Source organism: Pteropus alecto, unplaced genomic scaffold (assembly GCF_000325575.1).
Source record: "Pteropus alecto unplaced genomic scaffold, ASM32557v1 scaffold101, whole genome shotgun sequence".
Classification (NCBI taxonomy): Eukaryota; Metazoa; Chordata; class Mammalia; order Chiroptera; family Pteropodidae; genus Pteropus; species Pteropus alecto.
The window spans coordinates 3,955,530-3,981,913 of record NW_006432945.1 but is presented as its reverse complement, the minus strand read 5'-3'; the positions used below and the strand labels follow the sequence as shown (position 1 = coordinate 3,981,913).

Genomic DNA, 26,384 nt, shown 5'->3' with positions numbered 1-26,384 from the left:
CCTTCCATCTTCTCTCATTTCTATTCCCATCTGAGATGCAGACATAGTCCTTCCGCATTTTTAAGACTAATCACTCCATCTCTGCACCTAAACCCTCTTTGGCAGACATTGTTTCATCAACGACATCTGCTTTCTGTACCTGTAATCTCTTCCTCACCACTGGTTCCTTTTTCTCAGCCTACATATGCCTAAATCTATCACTCATTTATTAAACTTGAATTCATCACCTACTATGTGCCAGACATCATGTTAATTAGGCATTGGACTTAAAGAGTTCCTGCTCTCAAGTGCCATCCAGTAGGAAAAAAACAGGACAATTAAAGTATATCATGACAAGTACCATGACATATGTGTATGTGGAGAGCTATAGAGCACATCTAATTCAGAATGGAAGATTAGCTAAGGTTTTCTGATAGAGGGGAAACTATGGATGAATCTTGAAAGAAAGGTAGGAATTATCCAAACAGTAACAGTGAACTCTGGGAACAGAAGAGAATTTGAATTCAAGAGTTGTCACAATATTCAAAATGTCCAGTTTTCAACAAAAAAAAAAGGATGTGGTTCCATAGTATAGCTGTTAGCACATCTGCTTTACATGCAGAAGGTCCTGGGTTCACGCCCCAGTGGAGCCACAGTCCATGGTCTACGGCCATGTCACCCTGAACAAGCCCAATTCCGTCTGATCTCAGAAGCTAAGCAGGGTCGGGCCCGATTAGTACTTGGATGGGAGACCACCTAGGAAGACCAGGTGCTGTAGGCATAAATAATAAATAAAAAAAAAAAATTATGAGGCATCCTACAAAACAAGAAAGTATGGCCCATACATAGGGGGGGAAAAATCAATTAAAACATGTCCATGAGAAATCCCAAATGTTGGTATTTACTGGACAAAAACTTTAAATAAGCTATTATAAATATGTTCAAAGAGCTAAAGGAAAGCATGTCTAAACTGGCTGAAGCCAAAACCAAAACTGGCTCAAAAAAAAAAGAAAAACAGAGAAAATTTGAATAACGAATAAAACTACTGAACTGGTGATTAGATACTGGTGATGATTGCACACTTTGAAAATATAATAAAAACCCCTGATTGTACATTTTAAAATGGTTAAAATGGTGAATTTTATGTTATATGAATTTTATCTCAATTTTTAAAAAAGTACAATAACATATCACTTTAGAATTACAACAATGGCTAAAAATTTAAAAACTGACACTACCCCATGTTGACAAGGACAGGAGCAACTGGAACTTTCATAGACTGCCAGTGAGAATTCAAAATAATATAGCCATAACGGGAAACAGTTCAGCAGTTCCTTATGAACATATGCTTACCAGATGTACCAGCAACCTCACTCCTAGGTACTTTACCCAAGAGGAATGAAAATATATGTCCATATAAAGATCTATATGTGAATACTTATAGCAGCCTAATTCATAATAAAGCCTTAAAATGAAAATGATCCAAAAGTCCCCCTAACAGACCGTGGTACCAGAATGATTAAAAGTAAAATTTCTGATAATAACAATTTCAATCCTGGATATACACTCAAGAAAAGTAAGTGGATATATCCAATAAAAAAAGACACATAAGAAAGTTCTAAGCACTATTATTCATAAGGTCCAAAAATTTGACAAAACCCAAGTGTCAATCAGCAGTAACATGAATAAGTTAAATGTGTTATAAAATCATAATGGAATATACATAACAACTAAAAAGAATGAACTGCTACACTCATCAAGGATGAATCTTACATAATGTTGAATATAAGAAGGCAGATGTAAGACTACATACTCTATGATTCCATTTATATAAAGTCAAGAACAATTAAAAGTAATCTATGGTGACCAAAGTCAGCATAGTGGCTCTCCATAGCATGTGAGGTGGGGAGTGGTAGATAAAATGGATATTGCCTGGGAAGCACATGACCCTCTGGGATGCTGGAACAGTTCACAATCTGGTTAGTGGTTATATAAGTGCATACATATGAAAACATTTATCAAGCTAAACATTTAAGATTTATGCACTTTATAGTGTGTACATGAACCACAATAAGTTTTTTAAAAATATAAGGAAATAAAAACTACCCTGGTCTTCCTAGCCTCCAATAAATCCTTTATGGTGGTCCCATTAAAAGTTTCCATTTAAAAGCATATGTCATTATGTCACTTCTCTGTACAATTCTTCAGGGTATCCTGTTGCCATGATTTCTCTGTCATAGTTTTTATGACATGTCTGGTCCCTGCTCAGCTTTCAGTCTCATTTCTCTGGGTTTCAGCCAAACACTTTGCAATTTCTCACCTCCAGATCTCCAAACCTTCAGTTTCTTTTGAAATCCCCATCTCACACCACCAAACTAAGCCTTCAAGAATCAGCTCACTCAAGGACTAATGTCTCTCTGCAGCCCTCTTTCACAGCCGCCAACTTCTTGGAGAAGAAGTCGAGGAGAATTAGGTGCTCCTTCCTCTCTGCTCCCACGCCTCTGTTCCACATCTGAACTACAGCGCCTATTCTGGGGCAAGCAATGTTACGTAGGCTAATTTAGTACTGATATGTTTTTATCCCACTATACTGTGAGTTCCTTAAAGGCTCACAGGGACTATTTTTCCTTTGTATTCCTATCCTCAGTATCTGTCTCAGTGGCTGGAAGATAAGAGGTATATATTTGCTGAATGCATGAACTCAGGCTCTAAAGATTTTTTCCTACCAATCCAAGTAAATATATTAAGTTATAATCATTTTTTTATCTTATTCAACAAAGTCATTGACATCTGATCTCAGCTTCTGACCAGAATGAAGTAACGAATGTACCCATATTAGACTCATATGCACTATCAGTCAAAAGCAAAGAAACTTGAGGTTTTGGTAAACTTTTGCTTGTTGCAGGCTTTCCTCCAATTTCTATTAGATTTTTCAAAATATCATAATAGCTCAAAGATTCCCTTAAATCTTTTTTAGACCTCTAGGATCCCAGACTTCTGGATAACTATTTATGAACTAAAGATTCATTAAAGAGAATAGAGTGATACATACCTTAGACTTTGATGTTAGTTTTCACGAAGGACATATATTGCTTCCAACTAATGCCTAGTTGGGGCATGGGCAAAGTCACAATACAAGATAAAGTTACCACCAAATAGCCATTTATTTATTCTATGTGCAGACCAACATAAGACATGGTTTCTCTTCTCAAATAGGTATAGACAACCACAAAGAGCATGTTGTTCTTTCTTACATGCAGCTTTCCCGTGCTTTCCTCTGCTGTTCCATTTCTTCATTCCCCTCTGTGTCCAAGAAACCCCTGCTGAGATCTGTACTTGCTCTTGAATACCTTCCCCAAAAGACAACTCTCAGAGCCCTAAAACAGACCAAGCCAGGCAGCAAGATCATTCATCAGAAGTGAGTTTAGAGATGGGGATAAGAAAAAGTTTAGAAGTAGAGGGAAGAGAAGGACTAACCTGAAGTTTATATCCTGACTATCAAGTTCCTATCATTGCACCTCTGTTTTAAAAGCCTGGACTCAAGAGTTCTTCATTTAATCAGCCCATACAGGGTAAGAAATAAATGAGAAATTATAGAAAGGACTGAATGCTGTAATTTTTTTTCAAGAACTACTACAGAACATATATTCATGGAGGACTTCATAGCTTTCCAGACTGATCTACTGACTATTAAAAGACTACTAATTAAATCTGCCTTGTTCCTAATTAAAGCTTTAATTTGCCACCACCCCGGCAGGCTCAGATGTAGTATTAGGCTGGAAAACTGAGAAACAGTAGGAAGAAAAGGAAAGATTCTACAACCATAAGGAATTAGGAAACCACTGCATCAGACTACAGGTTCTACAGGGGGAAAAAAAAAAAGAACTATGTCACCATGACAACCTGGGATATTTTTATTGTGAGAGTTGGTAGGTTATACAGAAACATTTCCAAAATTCGGAGGTTGAGAGTGAAATATAAGAACGTGTGGGAGTTGAGAGATATTTTAAATTTGGATTCTTAATCTTTATTTTTTAGTTTCTCCTTGCAATCTACATGTTGCCAAATCTTGTTTTTTAAGAGCAAAAGGGCAAAAATAATTTTTATACCCCATATTTATATATAAATGTCATGTACATACATATATGATTATGTAACTTCGTTAATTGGGAGGTTTTCATTAACAAAGGATACAAAGTTTCTTGAAGAATAAGAGAAATTTATATCAATAGTTCAAAATAGATTATTATATATTAGCATACCCATTTTCAGCTAAAAATCTTGACAGTATCGATGGAAACCATATATATTAAATCTATATTACTTTTCATTTAATTTTATAACATTTTTATCTTGTTTTTAATTTCCTCTGACAGTTTCCCAAAGAGTCTGCATAAAGTTCTTTTATAAGTGTATTATTTACTCAGTAAATCACAGTTTATTTAGTCAATTACATGGGTTCCAGTTTGTTTTGCACAAAGTTGATGCAAAAAAAAAAAACATTTCTGCTTTTCTGTGTCTTAGATACCTCGCAGTTATCATTTTATTTAATCCTCACAATATTTCAATAGCACTATTATCTCTATTTTTAAAGATGAAGTAAGCACAATCAAAGAGGTGATCTATTTGCCAATGACATAGCTGAGAAGTGTCAGGGTCTGTGTTAAAACCCAGGTCTATTTGACTCTTAAGAGTCTTCCCATTTCCTGTGCTACACTGAATCTCAATGTCCTTATGATTCCTGAGGCACAGATTTTGAACTTATAAAGAAATTGTTTCGGGACATTATGTAATACAATATATTTGTATTTCCCGCTGAGATATCTTATAAGTTCTTGCACTGAAGATGTTCTCTGCTTTAAACACATAGCAATGAGAGATAAATGTAACAAGAAAAATTAAGAAACAAGATAAAACAAGAAACACTATCATGCTCAAAACCAATATAAACCTCTGTGAGGCCCAGAAACACCAAAGTTGAGGACTGCAGGGCTCCCCATCCAGGAATTTTGCTCCTGCTGGCTAATAAGGACCAAAAGTTCTCCCAAGAAAGGGAAGAGATGGATTCAGGCTCACTGCCGAAACCAGGAGTTTTTTCACCCGTGGAAAAAAATGTTGAAAAGAACTATAAAAACTGCTTCCAGAACCATGGCCTAGAGAGGCAGGAGAAAAGCGACAGTTTCATGTCCAGGACTTGGATCAAGCTGTCCTTTAGCTCAGAGAATGGATTTGCAATATCTCTCAACAGCATTGGTAGATAGACCTTAGCCACCAATATAAGCTCTGGTTATAGTCTGGGAGTCCCTTGTGGGGTAATGGAAGCAACCAAGACAGAGTTAATAGAGAGAGAGAAAAGAAAAACAAATCTTCTTATCAGGATGTCTGCATATCAAAATTCCAAAACGCATGAGGAAATTCACACTCAAAAAAGTAACGAACAAAATTTAAAAATGAGAAGATATATTCATCCCAGATGAAATGAACATAACAGAACAATCTGAAAATAAGTTTTAAATAAGCATTTTTAGTAGTCTCTGAGAAAGTTAAAAGGTAAAAAGAACAAGGAATTATAAAAGCAAGCATATATTAAAAAAAGGTTGATGTGAAAAAGCATATGCTAGGTGTAGGAGTAAAAAACTTTCCAATAAATCAGTCACAGGGAAATGATATCTTCAGGCGCCAGCCCCCAGGAAAGCACTGACAGCCACCAGGATGCAGATAACGAAACTGCCTGCTCAGCCCTGTTTGATCTAAGGGTTCCCCGGAAACATTTGTCTTTGTATAAGATGTTTACAGCCAGCATCTGCTTGCTGTAATCTGCTTGCTTGCTTGTTCAGAAGACCACCAGGATATGGTCTTAAGTTTTATAAGCTGTCTCCTCTGGAAGCTTGGGGCTGATATCTTCTGATCCTGCGTGGTAGAGAGTCAGTCGCCGGCTGGCTAATAAAGGCTCACAATTCATCTCAATTAGCTCCATGGGTCTTAGAATTGATCGCGCCACAACACTAGGGATCTTGGAATAAGCACTCACTAGACAAAATGCACTCCAGACTGGTCTCGGTTGAAGAAAAAAATAGTAAATTTAAAGAACTGAAGAATTCACCCAAAGACCTTAGCATAGAGAGATTGGGTAAGGAAAAAATAAAAAAAGAAGTTGAGGAGAAGGAAAAGAGGAGAAAGAAGAGGAGTAATTAAGAGTAGTCAAGAGGAAAAAGAATTAAACATCTTTAATAGTGACCTAATAGGAATTCCAAAGATAAATAGAGGAGATGGTGGAAAAACAATATTCAAAGAGATCAGGAGTCAGCATTTTCTGAATTGAACAACAACAAAAAATCTTCAGAATGAAAGTGCACAGAGTGCCAAACAGAATGAACAAAAAAAATTCCATATATACAATGTAGATCTTAAAATTAACCGGAGAAAGGACACTTTAGCTACAAAGGAATGACATTCAGACCTAGAGCAGCCTTTCAATCAGCAGCAATAAAAGTTAGAACACAATGGAGTAACATCCCAAAAGTACTATGGAAAATAACTATGGACCTCAAACTATATCAAACCCCAAATTATCACTCAAGATAGAAACCAAAATAAAGATATTATCAGTGATACAAAAACTAAAAGATTTTAACACCCACAGACATTTGCTAAAAGGAAAAACAACAAAGAGCAAAGAAATTGTTATAGATATATTGGTGAGTTTACTAAAAGACTAATTTTGAGGGAACAAAATAAAATAATATGGGCAAAAATATTTAATGAAAAATTAAAGTCTAGTAAAATTCAGGAAGTGGATAGACACAAAATTTTTAAGTTTTGTTAGAAATAGAAATAAAAATCAGTATTTGGAGCAATGGAAATTTTTACACACACCTGGTGGAAGTACAACCACTTTGGAGAGTAATTTGGCAATATGTAGTAAAGATGTAGCTGTATCACCGCAATTTTACCCTTGGGAACATATAAAGAAATATCACAAATATTACCAGAGAGATATACAACAATATTCATAGCAGATTAGGAATAATAGCAAAAAACAATAAACAATTGTGTATCAACAGAATAAAGGATTAATAAATTGTGGCTTGTGTTTGGAATACTATACAGCACTGAAAAATGAACGAAACAGAATTAGAGGTCTAAACATGGGTAAGTCTTAAAATATGACTTTGAGAATAAAAAGCAAGTTGTGCCTTATGGAAAAAAATGCACGTGTTAGATAAACTTCAGACATTAGTTATAGTGCTATTGGCCGTGAATTCAATGTTGATGAATCAATAATACATATTAAAGAAAATATCTTTAAACAAACATAAAACAAGGCTATGTATTGTTTAGGTGACTAAAGTGTTGTGACTAGAGGTTCACGGGAACCTAGCCCTGTATTCCTCCTCTAGGAGCAATGGTTCAGGATTCACTAATTGTATTGGAAGTAGCTTTGTAGAACATATTTATCTCAAATAAGGGGAAGATATTAATACTAAAGGAAAAGTATTTTTCAAATGCATCTGATTGCCTTATTAACATAACGGGGGGGGGGGACCTTCCCAAGAAATTACTCCATGGTTCTCCCAAAAGCTCATAAAAGCGGCGGTCCTGCCTTCCAGTACCCTTGAACCCTTTACTCTCTCCACTTTATTCTTCCTCACTTCTGTCTCTTGGCGGGGTCTCCACTTAAACAGTGTTTTCCAAGAATTTAGAGTATCGAATCTTGTAACAAATATGACAGAGATGGATACAAGCAACACACAGGTACATTTAAAAGTGAGCTCTGCGGAAAATTAATTGCAAAAACCCGCGTACCTCAGTTCTATGGGAACCCAGAGACAGGTATGTCCCTACCTGGGCATCCACCTTCCGAATCTCCCAAGGACATTATAAAAATACGCGAAAATATTTCTTTTTTTCTTCTTAGCTCTCATACAGTAACCACACTGTATCCTGCCATAGGCCTTAAAGCTGGTCAGCAGTTTATTCCTTTGTGTCTCTTTAAGACGGAGGGCGGGTGCTTTGCCCTCTTCCGAAATGGCTGCCCATGCTTCACACGCTCTGCGCATGCTCCTCGAACGCAATTCTGGGTAGAGGCAATTCAGTGACTTTCGCGGCGCAAGATGGGGACTTGGCCGCAAGCGAGGCTGAATCTCCCAGCATGCTTTGCAGCACGGCCGGGAGGCCCGAGGTGTAGTAATGGAGAGTCCCTAGAGCTTTCGGCCGCTAAATCGGTTATAAAGGTTGAGGTTAAGCCTGGGGCCTGAAACCTGGACAACCACAAGATGGAAGCGTGGCGCTGTGTGAGGAGGGGCTACGGCCGCTGTGTAGTGGGGAGAGGCCGGTCAGTAGGGCTAGGTGGCGGGATGGACGAGGGAGGCGCGGCTAGGGGCGGGGGCGGGCGGCCCGAGAGAACCGGGGCGGGGCGGGGTGGGCTGGGGGGACGAAAGAGCAGGAAGAGGGGTCCGGGCGGTAGTGCGGCCGATCGAGCACCCGGAGATCCCGAGAGATAAGGAGATCGGCACGTAGCCGACCGGACGTTTGGCCGACTGGGCCCGGGGCCCGGCGCCGAGCGCATCCGCCACTGGCCGGGCTGATTCCCTCCCGTCCAGGCTTGGCCTTAGATCCCCGGCCCACTTCCCCCTTCTCCACCTCCAAGCCCGCCCGAGCCTTCGGGTCCCCCGCCTCCTTCCCAGGCTCTGCAGCACCTTCCGGGAGCTGACCGTACGCGGGAGGCCGCTTGTCGCAGTAGGTCCCGGGGCGGCCTGACCCCGAGGGAGGCGCGCGCACTGCTCACACGCCCAGGGATTTGTTGGTGTGTTAGTGTCTCTCAAACTTTAGTCACTTGTATACCAGTCTTTATTACTACCAAATTCTCGTTCACACCTGTATTGTTTACTGCCTATTTTTCTTGAAATTGACTCACTTTAAAAAAGGCACTTCAGTAGGTGCTGCCTGCATTAGCTTCGCCCTAAACTGTTATCTGCGAAATCTTGGGTTTGATGTACTGATTGTTGTATTTTCCCTAATACATTTTAAAATAAACACTTAGATGTTAAATATAAAAAAGTTTGTGTACTATATGAAACCGACTGGTGTACCACACATGGGAAGCACAGCACTATATTACATAAGCTATGGGGGTCTGGTTTTAACTCCTATAGCCCTGGGACTTGATGACAATTCAGTTCAATGTTTTCCTGAGTACCAGCTGTGTGCCAGGCATTGTGCTAGGCAATTGGGAAGAAACTGGGATTAAAAAGATTAAGAAAGTTCTGGCCTTGAAGGAGCTCATCATCTTAAGAGAAAAAAAAAAATCTGTATAAATAACTGCAAATATAGAGAAGTTTCGTAGTACAAGTATTATACTTTCATGCACTACCTCACTGGGATAGAAAATGTATGGAGCAAGTGCCCAAATTTCTACGGCTTTCGGAATTGTCACAAAGCAGGATAGTCTGCCCATGTCATGCCTTTAAAGATTTACAATTAGTTGAATTTAGAGATCCATTGGAAAATGCATAAACTACAAAAATAAATAATAAAATTTAAATATTGTTGAAAAGAACATGTAAAAGTCAAATAACAAAATACAGTATACAGTATTACCTTTGGTGATAGAAATAGTAGATATTATTGACACTATCTTGACATGTACCTTTATTGAATTCTGGAGGAAATGATAGAAGTCCTTCTCAATCTTAACATTTTGCCAGAGTAGTATAATAAGAAGATGGTGCTTAAGACATCTTGAGAGCAACATCTGTTCAACATAATAACACAAGTTTGAAGATATTTTGGATGATAGGTTAAATTGGTGCTGTTGGGCTTGGAGTGTTGGTGAATTCCTAGCAAGTAATCTATCCTCTCATTTCCCTCTAGGAGAAGCATGCTTTTTAAAAAAAAGATGGAAAAATAAATTAACCACCTGCTGATTATCAAGAGAGGTAGTTTTGAGAAGTTGTGATAGGCTTTTGTTTTCTTAGTTATACCAGTGTTTGGAAAATATAACCTTGGTATAAAAAAAAAAAAACTTCAGAAATCTGTTTTTATTCCAAACCCAAGTTGGAGGAGAGATTCGCTTTCATTGTAATGAGCGTACGTGTTCCATATTTGATTTGAGTATTAACTTGCTGTGGATTTTATTTGTCCAGAGTTTTATTAGATGCTAGAGAGCTATTCTGAATACCAGTTTGATGGTCAACTCATCTCTCAGTTGAACTGTGGACTTTTTGAAGTGTATGTGGTGTTTCGGGAGCCTGGTGGATTCTAAGTTAATTGTTTAGAATACCATTTATAGTTGTTCAGGGAGAGTATTGAGATATGCTGCTCATAGTTAAATCATGGCTGCTTTCTCTCCGTCCTCCACAGATTTAGAAGTCAGATTTTAAATATTAGACATTGTCTTCCCTCGAGGAAACATTTAGATTTCATGTGCGATAGCTGAACAAAAAGTGGTGCCTCAAGGAGTGTATTTATTTCTTTTAGATACCCCATGTTACCCCATCACCAGAAGAGTCTGGGCAGAGATTGGACTACACCGTGGGAGAATCTGCAAAGGTGTTGCTGGAACAGACATATTTCTAGTTGTATGAGGTGGCCTGGACATTATTCTCGCGCTCCTTACCCGTACTTCAGTAGTAGGCATTTTTCACTAAATTGGAGACCACCTTGTTTGTTTGAGTCTGGAACTCAGTTTCAGTACTGGAACTGGAGACCTGACAACTTGAGCCAGACATCTTTGATTCATCTCTCTAGTTACATCATGAACTCTGAGGGAGATGAGCCTTCATCAAAACGAAGAAAACACCAAGGTAAAGGTGATATTTATCTTGGTGCAGAGGTAGACATAAGCCATAGACTAATTGAAACTTTCATATTTAATCCTCAAGAAAACCTCCTGCAGGTTTTAGAGGCATTCGATGTTTGTTTTCAGCCAGTAGTTAGTTTTCTGTTAGGAAAAGGAAATTATTTTTTTTTAATAAGTTTGTATTTTTATCTTTAATTGCGTATATCTGGCAGTAAAAATAGAAGTGACTCTGCATGTAGAATAAGGTAGAAAAGAATGGAGGACTAGATTAAAACATTAAGTTTAAGAGTAATTTTCAAATCCACTATTTTTGAAACAAAGGTCCTTAGACACCTTAGAAATTGGTGGATATATTACTGGGAGTCCACAGAGCTATTTAAAAAATTGAATTTTGTGTTTTCATTTTTAATGTTAACTTTTTTAATGCTAACTTTTAAAAATAAGACAAAGGACTTTAAAATAAAAACAATCATAAATGAAATATATTTTACAGAATAAGATTTTAGCTTATTAAATCTGTATTTCTCATACAGGGATCTAGAGATATAATCTTGAGAGTGTGGGAAGTTTTAATTTTTTAAAAAGGGTGCTACATCTTATTCAACTTTGAGAAACAGTTTTTTCTAAATACGCTGATTATTTCTATTTTTCTCATATTTAAACAGTTCACTAGGTTTCCTCTGTGCTGCCAGTCCTAGCCCCTTCCCACTGTACATGAATTGTCTACGTAGAATTTGGAATTGTCTTTCTTACTGAGCTATGGTTTTCAGTGAAGATAATTCCTCTGAAGATATTAGAAATTGTGTGGGTGCTATAGTGTAGGGAGCAGACATAAGTTTGTCAAGAGAAAATATTCACAGTGAGTCTCATTTGGACGTTAGAGCTAGAATATTCGCTACTGCTCTTTTAAGTAGGAATTCCAAGCACTGAAAAGTGAAAAATCTCTTTGGTACTGGAGCACAGCTTGTGTTTATAAACAAATATTGTTTGAATGAATGAAAGTTGTATTTAGAGGTATTAAAATTAGGTTCCTAAGAAGAATCCGTAATCTAAATCTAGGGCTATATGATGACATGAGTGCTTTTCATTCACATACTCATTGTTCATCAGGTCAGCACACTTGTTTAGCCTTTTGTAGATCTGGTAGTTCTCAGGTGGAGCTGTGGCATAGTGACATAAGCATGGGCTTAGGAACCTCTCCTTCTTCCTATTCTGCTCCACTAATTTTGTGAACTTGGACAGGTTACTGAACCTCTCTGCTCCTTGGTATCCTAGTGTGAAACAGGGTCTACTTTGAAAGCTTGTCAAAGATGAAATGAGATTCAAAGTGCCCAGCACACTGTTGGCTTCATAGTGGGTACTCAGAAAATCGTGGTGGTGTTGTTTTCCCTTTAATGGATGGGGAATTACATTTACACACTGATAATCTTGGATTGCAACCTGACTCTATGTGTCCATTCTTCCTAGGTATTGTGAATAAGGAAAATGCTCTTCGTTAAGCCATATCTGTGACTTCTGATATTTCACTAATACTTTTCAATCAAGAGAACAGCATTGCTAACTTGCCTATCACTTTAAAGTGGTAGTTGAAGGATTTATGTGACACAGTTATGACTTTTTAATTAGGCACCCTAAAAACCTGATCAGGCCTATTGCTTACTTTCTTTGATTCATCTGTCTTCTCTGCTGTGATCACCTTGTTCCTCCTGACATGGAAGGTATATAAGCTTTTGTAGTGTGAATTTATGTTGTGAAGTATATGAAGGCCAAAGACTGTTTACTCCATCAATAGTTTTCAAATTGTCTTCCATGGGCATCTAGCATTCAGACACATTTCTTTATGTTTCTTCAAAGCAAATGTGGTCGAGATAAATGTGTTTACCCCATCATTTGAGCGCCAGTCCCAGCATACCAGGATTTGATGTTCATGACCTGAAAAGTAATGCTGAAGGTTGAACAAGCTCTAGAAGTTTAAAATCCACTGTATGAATTAGATAATCTGATGGTCTCTGTCATTTAGAAAATGAATTGCCAAACAAATTGGCTTACAAACGCTTAATTGCCAGGACTATAAAAATCTCAATGCATTTGTATGCCTTTACATACACATATTTTATGAGAAACTATGAATGGGTTTTCTCCACTTTCACCTTTCATATTTGAATGTGGTGGCGATATCAGGGTAATGCTGTAACTTTATAGTGATAGCTTACATCTTGTTTGCATGACTTTCCATCTTGTATGCATATGAAGACTTTATGATTTGTGGCTAAAAACATCATAGGCACTCCCCAATTTATGAATGAGTTGTGTTCTAGATTATCAGTTCTTGAGAATCAGTTGTTGATCATTAGTTCTGTTTTCCCCATAGAAATTCTGTTATAAAACTCAGAGTAGCTCTGCAGAGCTAATACAATTAGCCTTAGTTCTGGGCCTTCGGGGTTAGGATTCTCCATATTCAGTGAAGGAAAGGAAGGGGATAATTTCCTTCCCTTTCTTGGGCATAGGACAAGCTCTAAGCTAAATGTTGTAATAGTTGAAGGCTTTTGTTTGGCTCACTTTTCTCTCCTTACACCTTTGTTTTTTCTTTACCCTTCTCAGGCTCTGAGTACCTTTCTGGTATCGTAAGTCTTCAACTCCCTTGTTCCATTCAGACCTCACTGTTCATAAAACTTAATCTCCTCATCTGTCCTTTGATCAAAATTTCTGTTCCCTCAATGCAGCGTATATCACCATTTAGATTTTGAGGGAAGCAATCTGATTAAACTCATTGAGTATAGAGTATTTTTAAATTTTATTTCATTGGCATTTTTATAGAGTGTATTGGTATTCTGATTATAAATTTATCATCATTGTATAGAATATGGGAGAATCTTCCACAGTCCTACTCCTCAGAGATAACTACTCTTAAAAATACTGGTGTATTTTGTTTTAGTCTTATTTTCTCTTGTGTATAGAATGTTTTTCCTCAATTTATTTTTTAGTTGGTGGAATTTTAGGCATTGTAGTCCAGTGAAGTGAAAGCCTTCATGCAGGGAAAGGGCTGAGATTTTTGTTTTTTTCTTCATATAATCTAATTATGCTTAGGAGTCCATCTTCAAGTCTATTTTTCCAAGTTCTTCTCATTTCTTATTTTCTCTTCTGTTTGAACTCATGGATTCTATAAAAGTTCCACATTATTCTCTATGACTTCCATGGCAGTATGAGTATGCTCTTTAATGGTCAAGTGACAGAGGCAATATCAGTGGTGAAAGAGACATGTATGTGTCTGTGTGTGTATATATATACACACATACAGTGATCATTTCTAAGTTGAGGACTGCCTATAATTGCAAAATATCACGCTTTCCAATTATCTTTTCTTCACTTTTTCAGGGTACATGATGTCTTTGCAGATCATAAACCATCACACATTCCTGGTTGTTACATGCTATGTCAACCAGCCACTACTATTTACCAGTATTCTGTAACCATGATCCATTTAACTTTTGCTTTGATGTGCGTTAAAAAGATTTCTTTTGTTCATTTTGTTTGCATTTTCCACTTTAGTGTTCTAGACACTAAATACTGTTCCATGCATTGCCGTTACACACCCTTCATTCATGTCTAAAGCAAAATTCTCAGATGAGTTGTTTCTGAAACTTGTTTATCACTTGCAAAGCAAAATTCTCAGATGAGTTGTTTCTGAAACTTGTTTATCACTTGACCTTATCTTACTAATAAGGGATAAAAATATGTGAAATTATCTTATTGAAAAGCCAATTGTGATATACAAACATATTATGGTTATAAAGTTGCTAAGCATTTCTGTATGGCAGAGCCACTTCTTAACCATAAACAAGTGAGAAACCATGACCCCTGTATAGTCTTTATTTTATTAACACTCATTCTCAGACTCCAGAATGACTTGCTAGGTCCCTTTAAGTCTGTTGTATACTTCTCGGTCGGTCAATATATCATTTTACTGCCTTTTAATCAATTTGATGACAACTACTTGTTATTCAATGCTACATATCCATTTCCCAGGGGAAAAGATTTTGTTCATTGCCCATGGGAATTTTTAAAAGGCAAGAAAATACTTATGTACAGGAAAATATATGGTCTGTTTTTTATTAATTCTTTGTATTTTATCCAATATGTTTTAACAGGCACAATAAAAAGGCATTGGGAATATCTGTGTAACCATAATAAAGAAAAAACGAAGATCCTAGGAGACAAAAATATTGACTCCAAATGTGAAGACAGTGAGAACAAGTTTGACTTTTCAGTGATGTCCTATAATATACTTTCACAAAATTTATTGGAAGATAATTCACACCTCTATAGACACTGCCGGCGGCCAGTATTACACTGGAGTTTTAGGTTTCCTAATATTCTGAAAGAAATTAAACACTTTGATGCAGATGTAAGTGCAAAATATCAAAATTCTTCATACAAGAGAAAGTTGTATTCGTTTGTGAACTAAATGGTTCACAGTTTTAGATAGTAAGAGAATTTCTTCTGATAAAGGGCCAGGGTTTGAGGGATGATCAGATTTGGAAACATTAATTTGATAGATCTATAAGTTACAAGAAAAAAGGATTTATATTTCACTTCAATTTTCATCAGGCTTTTAGAATTTTAGAAGCCTGTTTTTAAAGATAGAAACACTGTAAGATTCATATTTGTATCTCTTTGTTTTAATTCATGCCATATTTTTCTTCCAAGGTACTTTGTTTGCAAGAAGTTCAAGAAGATCATTATGGAACAGAGATCAGGCCAAGTTTGGAATCACTGGGTACAAAATAACTTTTATTTTAGCCAATTTACTTTAGAAGATTGGTGTGCTGTTAAAGCATAACTTACTAACAAATATGTGTGGTGTATTTGAGCCAAAAATCTTAATTTTGAAAAACTTAATGTTGATTTTAAAAGGTCAAGAAAAGATTGAGGTATTTCAAGTAGGAACTTTTGTGTGGATATATAATTTTAATTCAAAGGGAAAGGTGTTTAAGAATCTCTTAATAGCTTCCTTTCCAGGAGTTGGCTCTGCCCACCAGTAGACCCTTAAAATCCTGGGCTCCATGAGATCAGGGACAATTCTGTCTAGGTCATTGTAGCACAAGTGCCTACCAGTGTTAATGGATAGACGCTAAAAACCTCTTTGAATGAAAGAATACTTCTAGAAACAGATTATCTGTTTGTGAGATGCTACCTACTTTGCATTCATTCATTCAGCAAATATTTTTTGAGTGCCTACCATACACCATGCAATGTCCTAGGCAGTGGAGATTCAGCGATGAGCAAAACAGATAAAAAGTCTCTGCCTTGTGGAGCATACATTCTAGTGAAGAAGACTGACCATAAGCCAAATAAATAAGTAAATGGTTCATTCGGTAATGTTAGTTTTCTAGAGAAAAGCAGGAAAATGGAATGGGTCAGTTTTCAGTTTTATACAAAATGATCAGAGAGGGTGAGATTTGAACAAAGACTTGAAGGAGGCGAATGAACAAGCCGTGCCTGTAGCATTCCAGACTGGAAATAGCAAGGGAAAGGCCCTGGGATTGGAGTTGCTTAAGGCAGGTGAGGAGGCCCCTGTGTGTGGAGTGGAGCAAGAAGGGCGGTGGGGGATGAGTTGGAGGCAAAAAGGTCAGAGATAGGTGGCGGTTGGATTATTTTAAGGCCTTATTGTCTTTGTCGTGACTGACTGACTAGGATAGAAATGAGAGCATGATAATGCACATTAACATGTTTAAGACAAGTCTGCCAGTAAAGAGAACCAGTAAACTCTATTAGTCCTAAACTTTTTTTTAATTCCAACACTTATTAATATCCTGAATTACTCATGTTTTACAGAATACACTTTGGTAAACATTTTTAAAGTACTAGGAGAGCTATGTTTTGGTGTGTGTGTGTGTGTATGTGTGTGCATAAAACAGTCCCTTGTTTTAAATTTCTTTCTTTTTTATAGGTTATCACTGTGAATACAAGATTCGGACAGGAAGGAAACCTGATGGCTGTGCCATTTGCTTCAAACATTCCAAATTTTCACTCTTATCAGTGAATCCAGTGGAATTCTACCGCCCTGATGTTCCTCTGTTAGACAGAGACAATGTTGGATTAGTGTTACTCTTGCAGCCCAAAATTGCAAGTGGTGCCTCTCCTGCAATCTGTATAGCTAACACACATCTGTTGTATAATCCAAGGCGAGGTGATATTAAGCTGACCCAATTGGCAATGCTTCTAGCAGAGATTTCCAGTGTTGCTCATCAGAAAGATGGCAGCTTCTGCCCTATTGTTATGTGTGGTGACTTTAATTCTGTTCCTGGTTCTCCGCTCTATAGTTTCATAAAGGAAGGAAAATTGAATTATGAAGGACTGGCCATAGGAAAGGTAAGTGCTCACTTCATCACTGTTAGGAGGCGGACTAGTCCTCTGTTCACTGTAACGTGAAGATAGTTGTCACAGGGCTCTTTGAAAACCTCAATGGTCCAGTACGCTCACTTCACCAAACTGTGATGATTTCCCGCAACTACCAATAAGTAATTATATTCACTTGGTTAAATTTCATCTTTTCCATCTATTTGTGGCAACATTCTGCTTGGAGGAATTGGCAGGCAGCAAAAAACCCAAAAGGGGGGAGAAGAAAAAAAAGAAAAACGTTGACAGACATGAATACTTCATAAATAAGGAACTATTCACAAGGTGGCAGAACAGAATTTTGTATGCTGGCCACAGGGCAATACAATTGGCAAAACAGTAATTTCATTTTTCTTTATTATGTAATTTTCCTTTACATAATGAAAAATATTTTAATTCCTTAGCTGACTATAATTTATCCCGTGTTTTTATTTGTGCTCTCTTCTGTTTACTTTAGATCATTTAAGCATATTTAACCAAAATGAGTTTTTCAGCACTGAGTTTTGAGTGATAGTTTAAAATTTCATAAGAGTTCATCTTAGTATTTTCTATAATTGGAACTATATTGCAGGTTGCAAAAAAGGAGGGAAGCCTTAGTTCAAAGCTCTAGATCATTGAGATGTCCAAATTAGATGAAAACAAGTACAGGAAAAGATTGCCATCTTCATGTAAAAAGTGCTTTCGGAACTGTATTGGACCAAGATTTCATAAACAATCACTTAATATAATGAATAAAGGATAGTATCTACCATTCTTAGATTCCCTTTTAGTAAAGACATAAACTTTTCAATATATAAACTATTTTAAATCTATTCACTTAAGATACCTGTTGAAATTTTGTTTAGGTATCTGGCCAGGAACAGTCTTCACGGGGACAAAGAATTTTATCTATTCCAATTTGGCCCCCAAACCTAGGTATCTCACAGAACTGTGTGTATGAGGTACAGCAGGTACCAAAAGTAGAAAAGACAGGTAAGTGTTCGCAGTACATTTTGGCAGTCTTCTTGATAAATTTCCCTCTGGAGACATAAAACTAAATTTTTAAAGGAATAACATCTCAGGAATGAATATTCATATGTATTCATATGTAAAAACAGTTGATTGCTCATTCCTTTTTTTAAAGAGCTCTAAATTTACCTTTTATAAGTTGAACTTCCAAAATTATCTTTGCATGAATTACTTGCATGTTACTTTGGAAATGTTTGCATTTTACGTTTGCTAGTTCTGGAGCTCATCGAAATAGATTCTAGATGGAACATTTAACTAGGTATCTATCTGAACTAGATATGTCTTAAATACTTTTCCTAGAGTAAGAGGACCGTGCTAAGGCAAACTGGAACAAAACAATATAGTGATAATACTAAAATGTTTCTCTTTGTTCTTACAGACAGTGATCTGACACAAACACAGCTGGACAAGACAGAGGTCCTAGAGACAGCTGAAAAGTGAGTTCTGGAAAGCAGCAGTGAACTTTTGTTGACTTTTGTTGATCATTTCTCAAAAATCACTTGGATAAAAAATGAAGATGATATTCTGTGCTGCTGAAGAATGCTGGCTCTTAAGTCAAATAGACATCAGTTCCAATCATGACTTTGCTGCTTTTTAGTTTTGTGACTTTGAGCAAGAAACGTAACATCCCTGAGGTTCAGTTTCCTTACCTCTAATTTAAGTTGTTGTGAGAATTAAATGAGACAAAGCATGTAAAGTTCGATATTTGACATATAGTGTGTACTTAAGCAGTGTTACTTAAAGAAAACAGCTTGTCCATGAGCCTGGACCAGCTAGTTAGTACTCTTTGAAATTTATTGCCATTACATATTTAAACAAAAGTCAAGATCACAGAAAAATGTTTTTCAGATTTCAAGAGGATCCTTTGACTTCTTGGATCTCAAAACAATCTATAAGAGAATTAATCTAAAAGAGAATATGTCAGTAGAAAAGATAATTATTTACATTTATCTCTTAAACCACAAGAAAAGGTCATCAGAGGTAGAGGGATGAAGATCCCTGGATTCCTTATTATTAGAGAAGCACAAATGTTTGAGGCTGTGGTTGAAAACAGATGTATGTTAATACAATAGATTGGAGACTTAAATCTTGTCTCTTTGAGAGATTCTTTAAATGTCTTAATTGTTTTATATTGTGGTTCTTTTAGAGTTTGGATTTTAAAACATTTAAATTTAGGGACCAAATTAGAATCATCTCTCACTTATATTATCTGCTTTCTTTTCAGTCTTACTTTATTTTCTAGACTTTGTTATGAGAAATTATTCTTTCGTATATAAGAATCTAGTAAAATTTTTTGAATTTTTATAGGTATTTTAAAATTTGATTAAACCTTTCAAATAGTTAAAACTTCCCTGAGTAAGATTAATAAAAAAGCTAATCTTACTAACAAACTTAGTTTTGAGTAATTCTAAGATTATAACAAAACGGAGTATAAGACAAGATACTTTAAGTATCTATATGTAAATACAATATGCTTATATGCAGTTTAAATCTATAAACTGAAAAGTTAGTAGTAAGATAATAGTTTGCAAGAAGCCTATTTTACATTTAATAATATCGTAAATATAAGTCCTTAGAAATAAAAAGTTGCTAAAACTTGGAAGTAAAGACATTTTGAAGCAGTTACCTTTGTTCATTGACATAGGAGCTCTTTAAAACCAGGGCAACATCTGTGGATCCTCAGCTAACATAGTGCCTGGAACTTAGTAGGTGTTTGGTAAATGTTGAATGAGTCAAAAAAATTTTTTTTTAATTTTGTTATCTTTCATGACATAAAAGATCCTTAAAATTTATGAAATGTTAGTAGGAAATGATTTTTAAACCCTTTACCTGTAACATCACATGTATTTGTGGTAGGGGGTAAATGTAAACCATTATAGAAGCTATTTTAAGATGCAGTACAAAATTATCTCATATATCATAGCAAGAATAATCATAGAAAAATTTGGCCCCTCTGACATCAAAAGTCTGGTGGATTCTAAATAGGATTCCTAAGGGCCACTTTTTCTTTCTTGAAAACAACAAAAACTATACAGGCATACCTAACAGATGTTGCAGGTTTTGTTCCAGATCACTGCAATAAAGAGAATACCGCAATAAAGTGAGTAATGAATATTTTGGTTTCCCAAAATATAAAGTTGTGTTTATACTATACTGTAGTCTCTGAAATGTGCAATAGTATTACGTCTTAAAAAAAAAGTACATACCTTACTTAAAAAATACTTTATTGCTAAAAAATGCTAATCATTTTCTGAGCCTTCGCGAGTCCTAATCTTTTTACTGGTGGAAAGTGTTGCCTCCTTGTTGATGGCTGCTGACTGATCAGGGTGGTGGTTGTTGAAGGTTGAAGTGTCTGTGGCAATTTCTTAAAATAAGACAACAGTGAAGTTTTCTGCATCAACGGACTCTTTTCATGAACAGTTTCTCTGCAGCATGCAATGCTGTTTGATAGCATTTTACCCACATTAGAACTTCTTTCAAAATTAGAATCAGCCCTCTCAAACCCTGCTGTTGCTTTATCAGCTAAGATGATGTAATATTTTAAGCCCTTTTCTGTCATTCAACAGTCTTTGTAGCATCTTTACCAGGATTAGATTCCATCACAAGAAACAACTTTCTTGTCACTTTGGCTTGTATCAACTCTTACTAAAAAAAAAAACACAAGAAGAAGAAAGAAACCACTTTCTTTGCTTATCCATAAGAAGCAACTCCCCATCCATTCAAGTTTTATCCTGAGATGGCAGCAATTCAGTCACATCATCAGGCTCTACTTCTAATTCTAGTTCTCTTGCTATTTCCACCAGTTAAATCCTGCAGTTACATCCTCTCTGAAGTCTTGAACCACTGAAAGTCATCCATGAGGGCTAGAGTCAGCTTTTTCCAAACTCCTGTTAATGTTAATTTTTGATCTCTTTCCATGAATCACAGATATTCTCAATGACATCTAGAATGGCGAATCCTTTCAGAAGGTTTTGAATTTACTTTCAACAGATCGATTAGAGGAGTCACTGCCTGTAGCTGCCATAGCCTTAGGAATTGTATTCTTAAATGATAAGACTTGAAAATTGGAGTTGCTCTTTGATTCATGGGCTGAAAAATGGATGCTGTTAGCAGGCACGAAAACATGAATCATTGTATATCTCCATCAAAGCTCTTGCGTGATCAGATACATTGTCAATAGCAGTAATATTTCTAAAGGAATCTTCTGAGCAGTAAGTCACAACAGTGGGCGTAAAATATTTTATAAACAATGTAAACAGATGTGCTGTCATCCAGGCTTTGTTGTTCCATTTATAGAGCATAGGCACAGTAGATTTAGCATAATTCTTAAGGGCCATAGAATTTTTAGAATGCTAAATGAGCACTGGCTTCAACTTAAAGTCACCAGCCGCATTAACGTCTTAACAAGAGAGTCAACCTCAACAGTGGGCGTAAAATATTTTATAAACAATGTAAACAGATGTGCTGTCATCCAGGCTTTGTTGTTCCATTTATAGAGCATAGGCACAGTAGATTTAGCATAATTCTTAAGGGCCATAGAATTTTTAGAATGCTAAATGAGCACTGGCTTCAACTTAAAGTCACCAGCTGCATTAACGTCTTAACAAGAGAGTCAGCCAGTCCTTTGAAGCCAGGCATTGACTTCTTTTCTCTAGTTCTGAAAGTCCTAGGTGGCATCTTTTTCTAATAGAAGGCTGTTGTGTTTACAGTGCAAATCTGTTGTTTAGTGTAGCTACTTTTATTTCCTTAGCTAGATTATCCTGGATAACTTGCTGCAGCTTCTACATCAGCACTGTCGTTGCTTCACCTTGCATTTTTATGTTGTAGAAATGGCTTTTTTCCTTGAACCTCATGAACCAACTTCTGCCAGCTTCAAACGTTTCTTCTGCAGCTTCCTCACTCCTCTCAGCCTTGATAGGCTTTGGCTGAAGGGACTGTTGTAGCCAGTTTGATCTTCTAATCCAAACCACTAAAACTCTCCATATCAGCAGCAAGGCTGTTTAGCTTTCTTATTCGTGTGTTCACTGGAGGAGCACTTTTAATTTCCTTCAAGAACTTCTCCTTTGCAGTCACAACTTGGCTAATTGGCCCCAGAGGCCTAGCTTTCAGCCTGTCTCGGCTTTCGACATGCCTTCCTCACTAAGCTTAATCATTTCTAGCTTTTGATTTAAAGTGAGAGACGTGCGATTCTTTCTTTCATTTGAATTACCCATTTTGGGGTAATTAATTGTCCTAATTTCAGTGTTGTTGTGTCTCAGAATAGGGAGGTCTATTTCTAGCTTTTGATTTAAAGTGAGAGATGTGCGATTCTTTCTTTCATTTGAATTACCCATTTCGGGGTAATTAATTGTCCTAATTTCAATGTTGTGTCTCAGAATAGGGAGGTCCGAGGAGAGGGAGACGGAATGGACGGGTGGTGGAGCAGTCAGAACACACACATTTATTAAGCTGGCCATCTCACGGGCACGGTTCACGGCACCCCAAAACCATTGCAATAGTAACATCACAGACCGCGGACCACAGATCACCCTAACAGATATACTAACGAAAACATTTGAAATATTGTGAGAATTACCAAAATGTGACGAGAGATACGAAGTGAGCAAATGCTGTTGGAAAAATGGCGCTGATGGATTTGCTCAATGCAGGGATGTTACAAACCTTCAATGAGTAAAAATCACATTTGCAAAGCACAATAAAACTGCACTAAAACAAGGTATGCTTGTAAATTTAGAATACTTTTATTAGTAAATGGAGGCTATCAAATATGTTATAATTAATAAAAAATCATAGTATGTTAATTATTGAGCTTTCCCCCTCTCCCCCATGTTTCACAGCCTTGTTAATGGGTTAAGGATATCACTGCATGAATAAATGAATGCCAGATTGTTATATCGTCTATTTAAATAATGCTTGTCCTCCTAATGTCTGGCTTTGTCTGGAAATTAAATGAAAAAGTGCTTTAATAGCATGGATTATAAATCATGAAAAACTTGGATGCCAAGTACTTTTTCTTTTCAATTTAGGTTATCTTCAAATTTACAGCACCATTTCAGCTTGTCATCTGTTTATTCACATTATTTTCCCGACACTGGAATTCCAGAAGTGACCACCTGTCATTCCCGAAGTGCCATAACCGTGGATTATATTTTCTATTCTGCTGAAAAGGAAGATGTTGCTGAGCAGCCAGGTAAAGAATGCATGTAATCTTAAGTTCTGCTTGAGAACAATAACAAAACCTCAAGGCTGAAGTTGAGAAAGTTGGCTCAGCATCTAGGTGAAGTTCTAGATTCTAGTTAAAAATATTTTTGGATTGGTAATATATTTGACAGATCGGTAATGTATTTGAATAAATCAGTTAATCACCTGTAAAAGATGCAGACAGTAAAACACCTTAAAGCAAATTATTACCTAAGAATTATATATCCTCAGCTATACCCTCCAATTCCAGTCACCTTCTGAGTTCTGGGTCTTTCATGTTGCCCTCTTTGGTTTTGCTTGCCATAAATTTACTATTTTCTTGTGACAGCAACATGATAATAGTTTGTACTTAAATTTTACTAAGGCATGCTGCCTTCATTGTAGCACCTTGCTTATACTGCCAACAATAGACAGTTTCGTCATGTTGACTCTGGAATATTGGATTTTTCTGGAAAGAAGTCTGTAATATGACTGAGCTTTCAAAAAGCAAAGGCAATAAAACACTCCCTCGAATGATTCAATGAAAGTAAGGCTTGTAATATTAACCAAAGGGTTTAATGTGGAAAAGAAAATGAGGTTTCATATATCTGAAAGGCAAAAAATGCCACTCAGAAAACTTTGGAAGTCCCAAATGTGGACAGCTGTTTTGTTTTTTTTCATTTTCTCTTCCTTTTTTTTGGGGAGCTACTTTTTTTTCTCCTTTTGTTTGTTCTTTCCTTTCTGCTGAGGGATAATCTTAATAGTAATACTCAGGAAATGGCTTACTCCTCCCCACTGGAGGGATGGACTCTACAAAATATGCTACTTTGAATTTGTAGTTAAGGTTCTGGTAGCTGTTGTGCCGTAAATATTCACTAGGTGGCGGAAGTGTGTCACGGACCCGCATCTCTAATTTTAACATTAAGAGTATGTCTTTTACTCTACTTTTGCGGTACTAACTCTGGGACCAAATTATGCTAGTTTATGCTTCAGTCACCTTATAAACTTCCTTCTTAGCTATGGCTGGGTCTCTTTGGTATTATACAACTGTCAAATGGTTGATGGATGAATTTCTTACATAGTTGTCAATCTCAAATTACTCTAAACATTCTTAGGTATAACATTGATGTTTTCTTCTAAAGATTATTTGCAGAACTTGAACTAGAAAAAATATCTGCAATAGAAAAACACAAGGATCTGAAACTGCTGTGTAGTTGAGAATTATAATTAGCTTTTACTCAGTAAAAATTTAATCATATTCCAAAACCTTTCATATTAGACTTCCAGAGGGTTCTCAAGTTCTATATCATTGTTTAGAGAAAAAAAGACTTATATGATTAATTTACAAAAACCTGTTGATACAGTTTCACTGAATGGGTATGTGTTTCTTTAACGCAGGAGCTGAAGTTGCTTTGGTTGGTGGCTTGAAACTTCTAGGTAGACTGTCACTTCTTACAGAACAAGATTTATGGACTGTCAATGGACTTCCAAATGAAAACAACTCTTCAGATCACCTGCCTTTATTGGCTAAGTTCAGACTTGAGCTCTGACTCTTCTTTGATTACATACGTACTTTTCTTTCCAATTTATATTCTTTTTCAAAGAATGTAAAGTTGTTCTTAAGAGTTTGCATGTTGTTTATTTTTGCGCTGTAGTGTTTCTGAAGAGGTTATGTTAATCGGAAGCAGCAAGTTTACAACAATTTTCTTTTTTATTAATGAAAGAATATTTTCCTGACAAGTGAGATCTAAATGCTGTTTATTGTAAAAGATTTGTATATATTTTTTATTCTAAATCCCAGTAAAATTGACAGTGATTTTTAAATATATTGCATCTTCTTTAGTCCTCTTAGTAAAGAATTTCATGTTTTTGGCAAGTTTTACAGTGGATCTAAAATATCTGAGTTCTTGCCAACCACAACTCATTTCTCTTCCCGAAAGCCATGAGAACCATATTTTTGTTGAGACCTAATTAGTTCATCTCAGAATTCATTGGGTCATTCACAAGTGTCCAACCAACCATTTTAGTTTGTTTCTGAGGGGGCTCGATAATGCTTATTAAAATCGTACAAATTGCTTAATCCATCTTATTACTATCCCAAGCTATGTAATATACCTGCATTTTGTTGGGGAATTATAGGTCATCACAATAAATACTTTACGAAGTGCACTCTTTTTTTTTTCTTTCCATCCTGGACAGACACCCCATTACAGAATGCTTAAGAGAGAGGAGCTTGGGGTTATGCCTTTAAGAGATTTTATTTTAGTGAACCAACTCTGTAGAAATTTATTAGGAAACTTGTCTTTAGAACAAAGTGGCAGCTATATTTCTGTTTTGTCTCAGAAATTTGAGAAAGCCAGCAAAACTCTAGTGGGGAGATACCAACTTGGAGACCTAATACTCTTTAGTAGTAATTTTAACTGTTTTTAGTGGTTCTGTTTCTAAAATGTTTTTTCTTTTATCATGATGCAGCGGGATGAGATGATGCTGATATTTTTTTATAAAGTGATTAAGAGCAGGTCTAATAATTCTGCAGTTGGCTCTATATGAGTGTTCAAATCAAAAACTTTAAAACACGAAGGGAAAATTTCCTCCTTTTTAGGCATGGGAATCAAAGAATTATGTGATTTTTACTAAGTAATTTTATATTGTATTAGACTGAATTATAAAAGTTTTTATAAATAAGCATTTTCTTAATGCTTCATCTTAAAGTAGAAAGCAGTAGTTACTTTATAGTCTTGGACTTTAAAAGGTTTTGTACTAAAATGTTTACTATCATTATTTAAAAAAAGAAAAAGAAAAACACAGATGACTGTGCCAAAAAGGCATGTGGGGTTAAAAGGATTTGCCTAGTAAAAATTGTAAACTTTTAAATGTTTAATTTCTCACTTTTTTGAGGTTTTTACTTACAGTATTAACTATAGTCTTTGGATTTTCTATTTTCTAGTCACAATTTTCAGAATATTATGATATATTCAAATTAGCAGATATGGTCATCAAATAATAACAGATAGTA

General features: G+C 36.2%; 1 protein-coding gene, 1 long non-coding RNA gene and 1 pseudogene across 7 annotated transcripts; 2 read left to right on the top strand and 1 right to left on the bottom strand.

Annotated features, from left to right (window-relative positions):
• The first annotated feature begins 641 nt into the window (after positions 1–641).
• LOC112476572 lies at positions 642–760 on the top strand (annotated as a pseudogene).
• Positions 761–3,134: 2,374 nt separating this feature from the next.
• Positions 3,135–8,018, bottom strand: LOC112476436. Of its 2 annotated transcripts, none has more exons than XR_003045087.1 (3): positions 7,786–8,018; positions 6,856–6,933; positions 3,135–3,356 (listed from the first exon to the last, which is right to left on the bottom strand). It is a non-coding gene; the product is annotated as an uncharacterized LOC112476436 (long non-coding RNA). The 2 variants fall into 2 exon arrangements; XR_003045088.1 differs by having other exon boundaries at positions 7,825–8,018.
• Positions 8,019–8,063: 45 nt separating this feature from the next.
• ANGEL2 (angel homolog 2) lies at positions 8,064–25,530 on the top strand. Of its 5 annotated transcripts, none has more exons than XM_006907715.3 (9): positions 8,064–8,314; positions 10,459–10,784; positions 14,929–15,185; positions 15,488–15,557; positions 16,731–17,152; positions 18,025–18,151; positions 18,567–18,624; positions 23,215–23,378; positions 24,767–25,530. In XM_006907715.3, the coding sequence occupies exons 1-9, from the start codon at positions 8,256–8,258 to the stop codon at positions 24,916–24,918; spliced, it is 1,635 nt and encodes a 544-aa protein (XP_006907777.1). In that variant the 5' UTR covers positions 8,064–8,255; the 3' UTR covers positions 24,919–25,530. The 5 variants fall into 5 exon arrangements, with proteins under 5 accessions (XP_006907777.1, XP_006907778.1, XP_015441688.1 ...); XM_015586202.2 differs by lacking the exon at positions 8,064–8,314 and adding an exon at positions 8,421–8,718; XM_015586200.2 differs by lacking the exon at positions 8,064–8,314 and adding an exon at positions 8,421–8,785.
• The last annotated feature ends 854 nt before the right edge of the window (positions 25,531–26,384 follow it).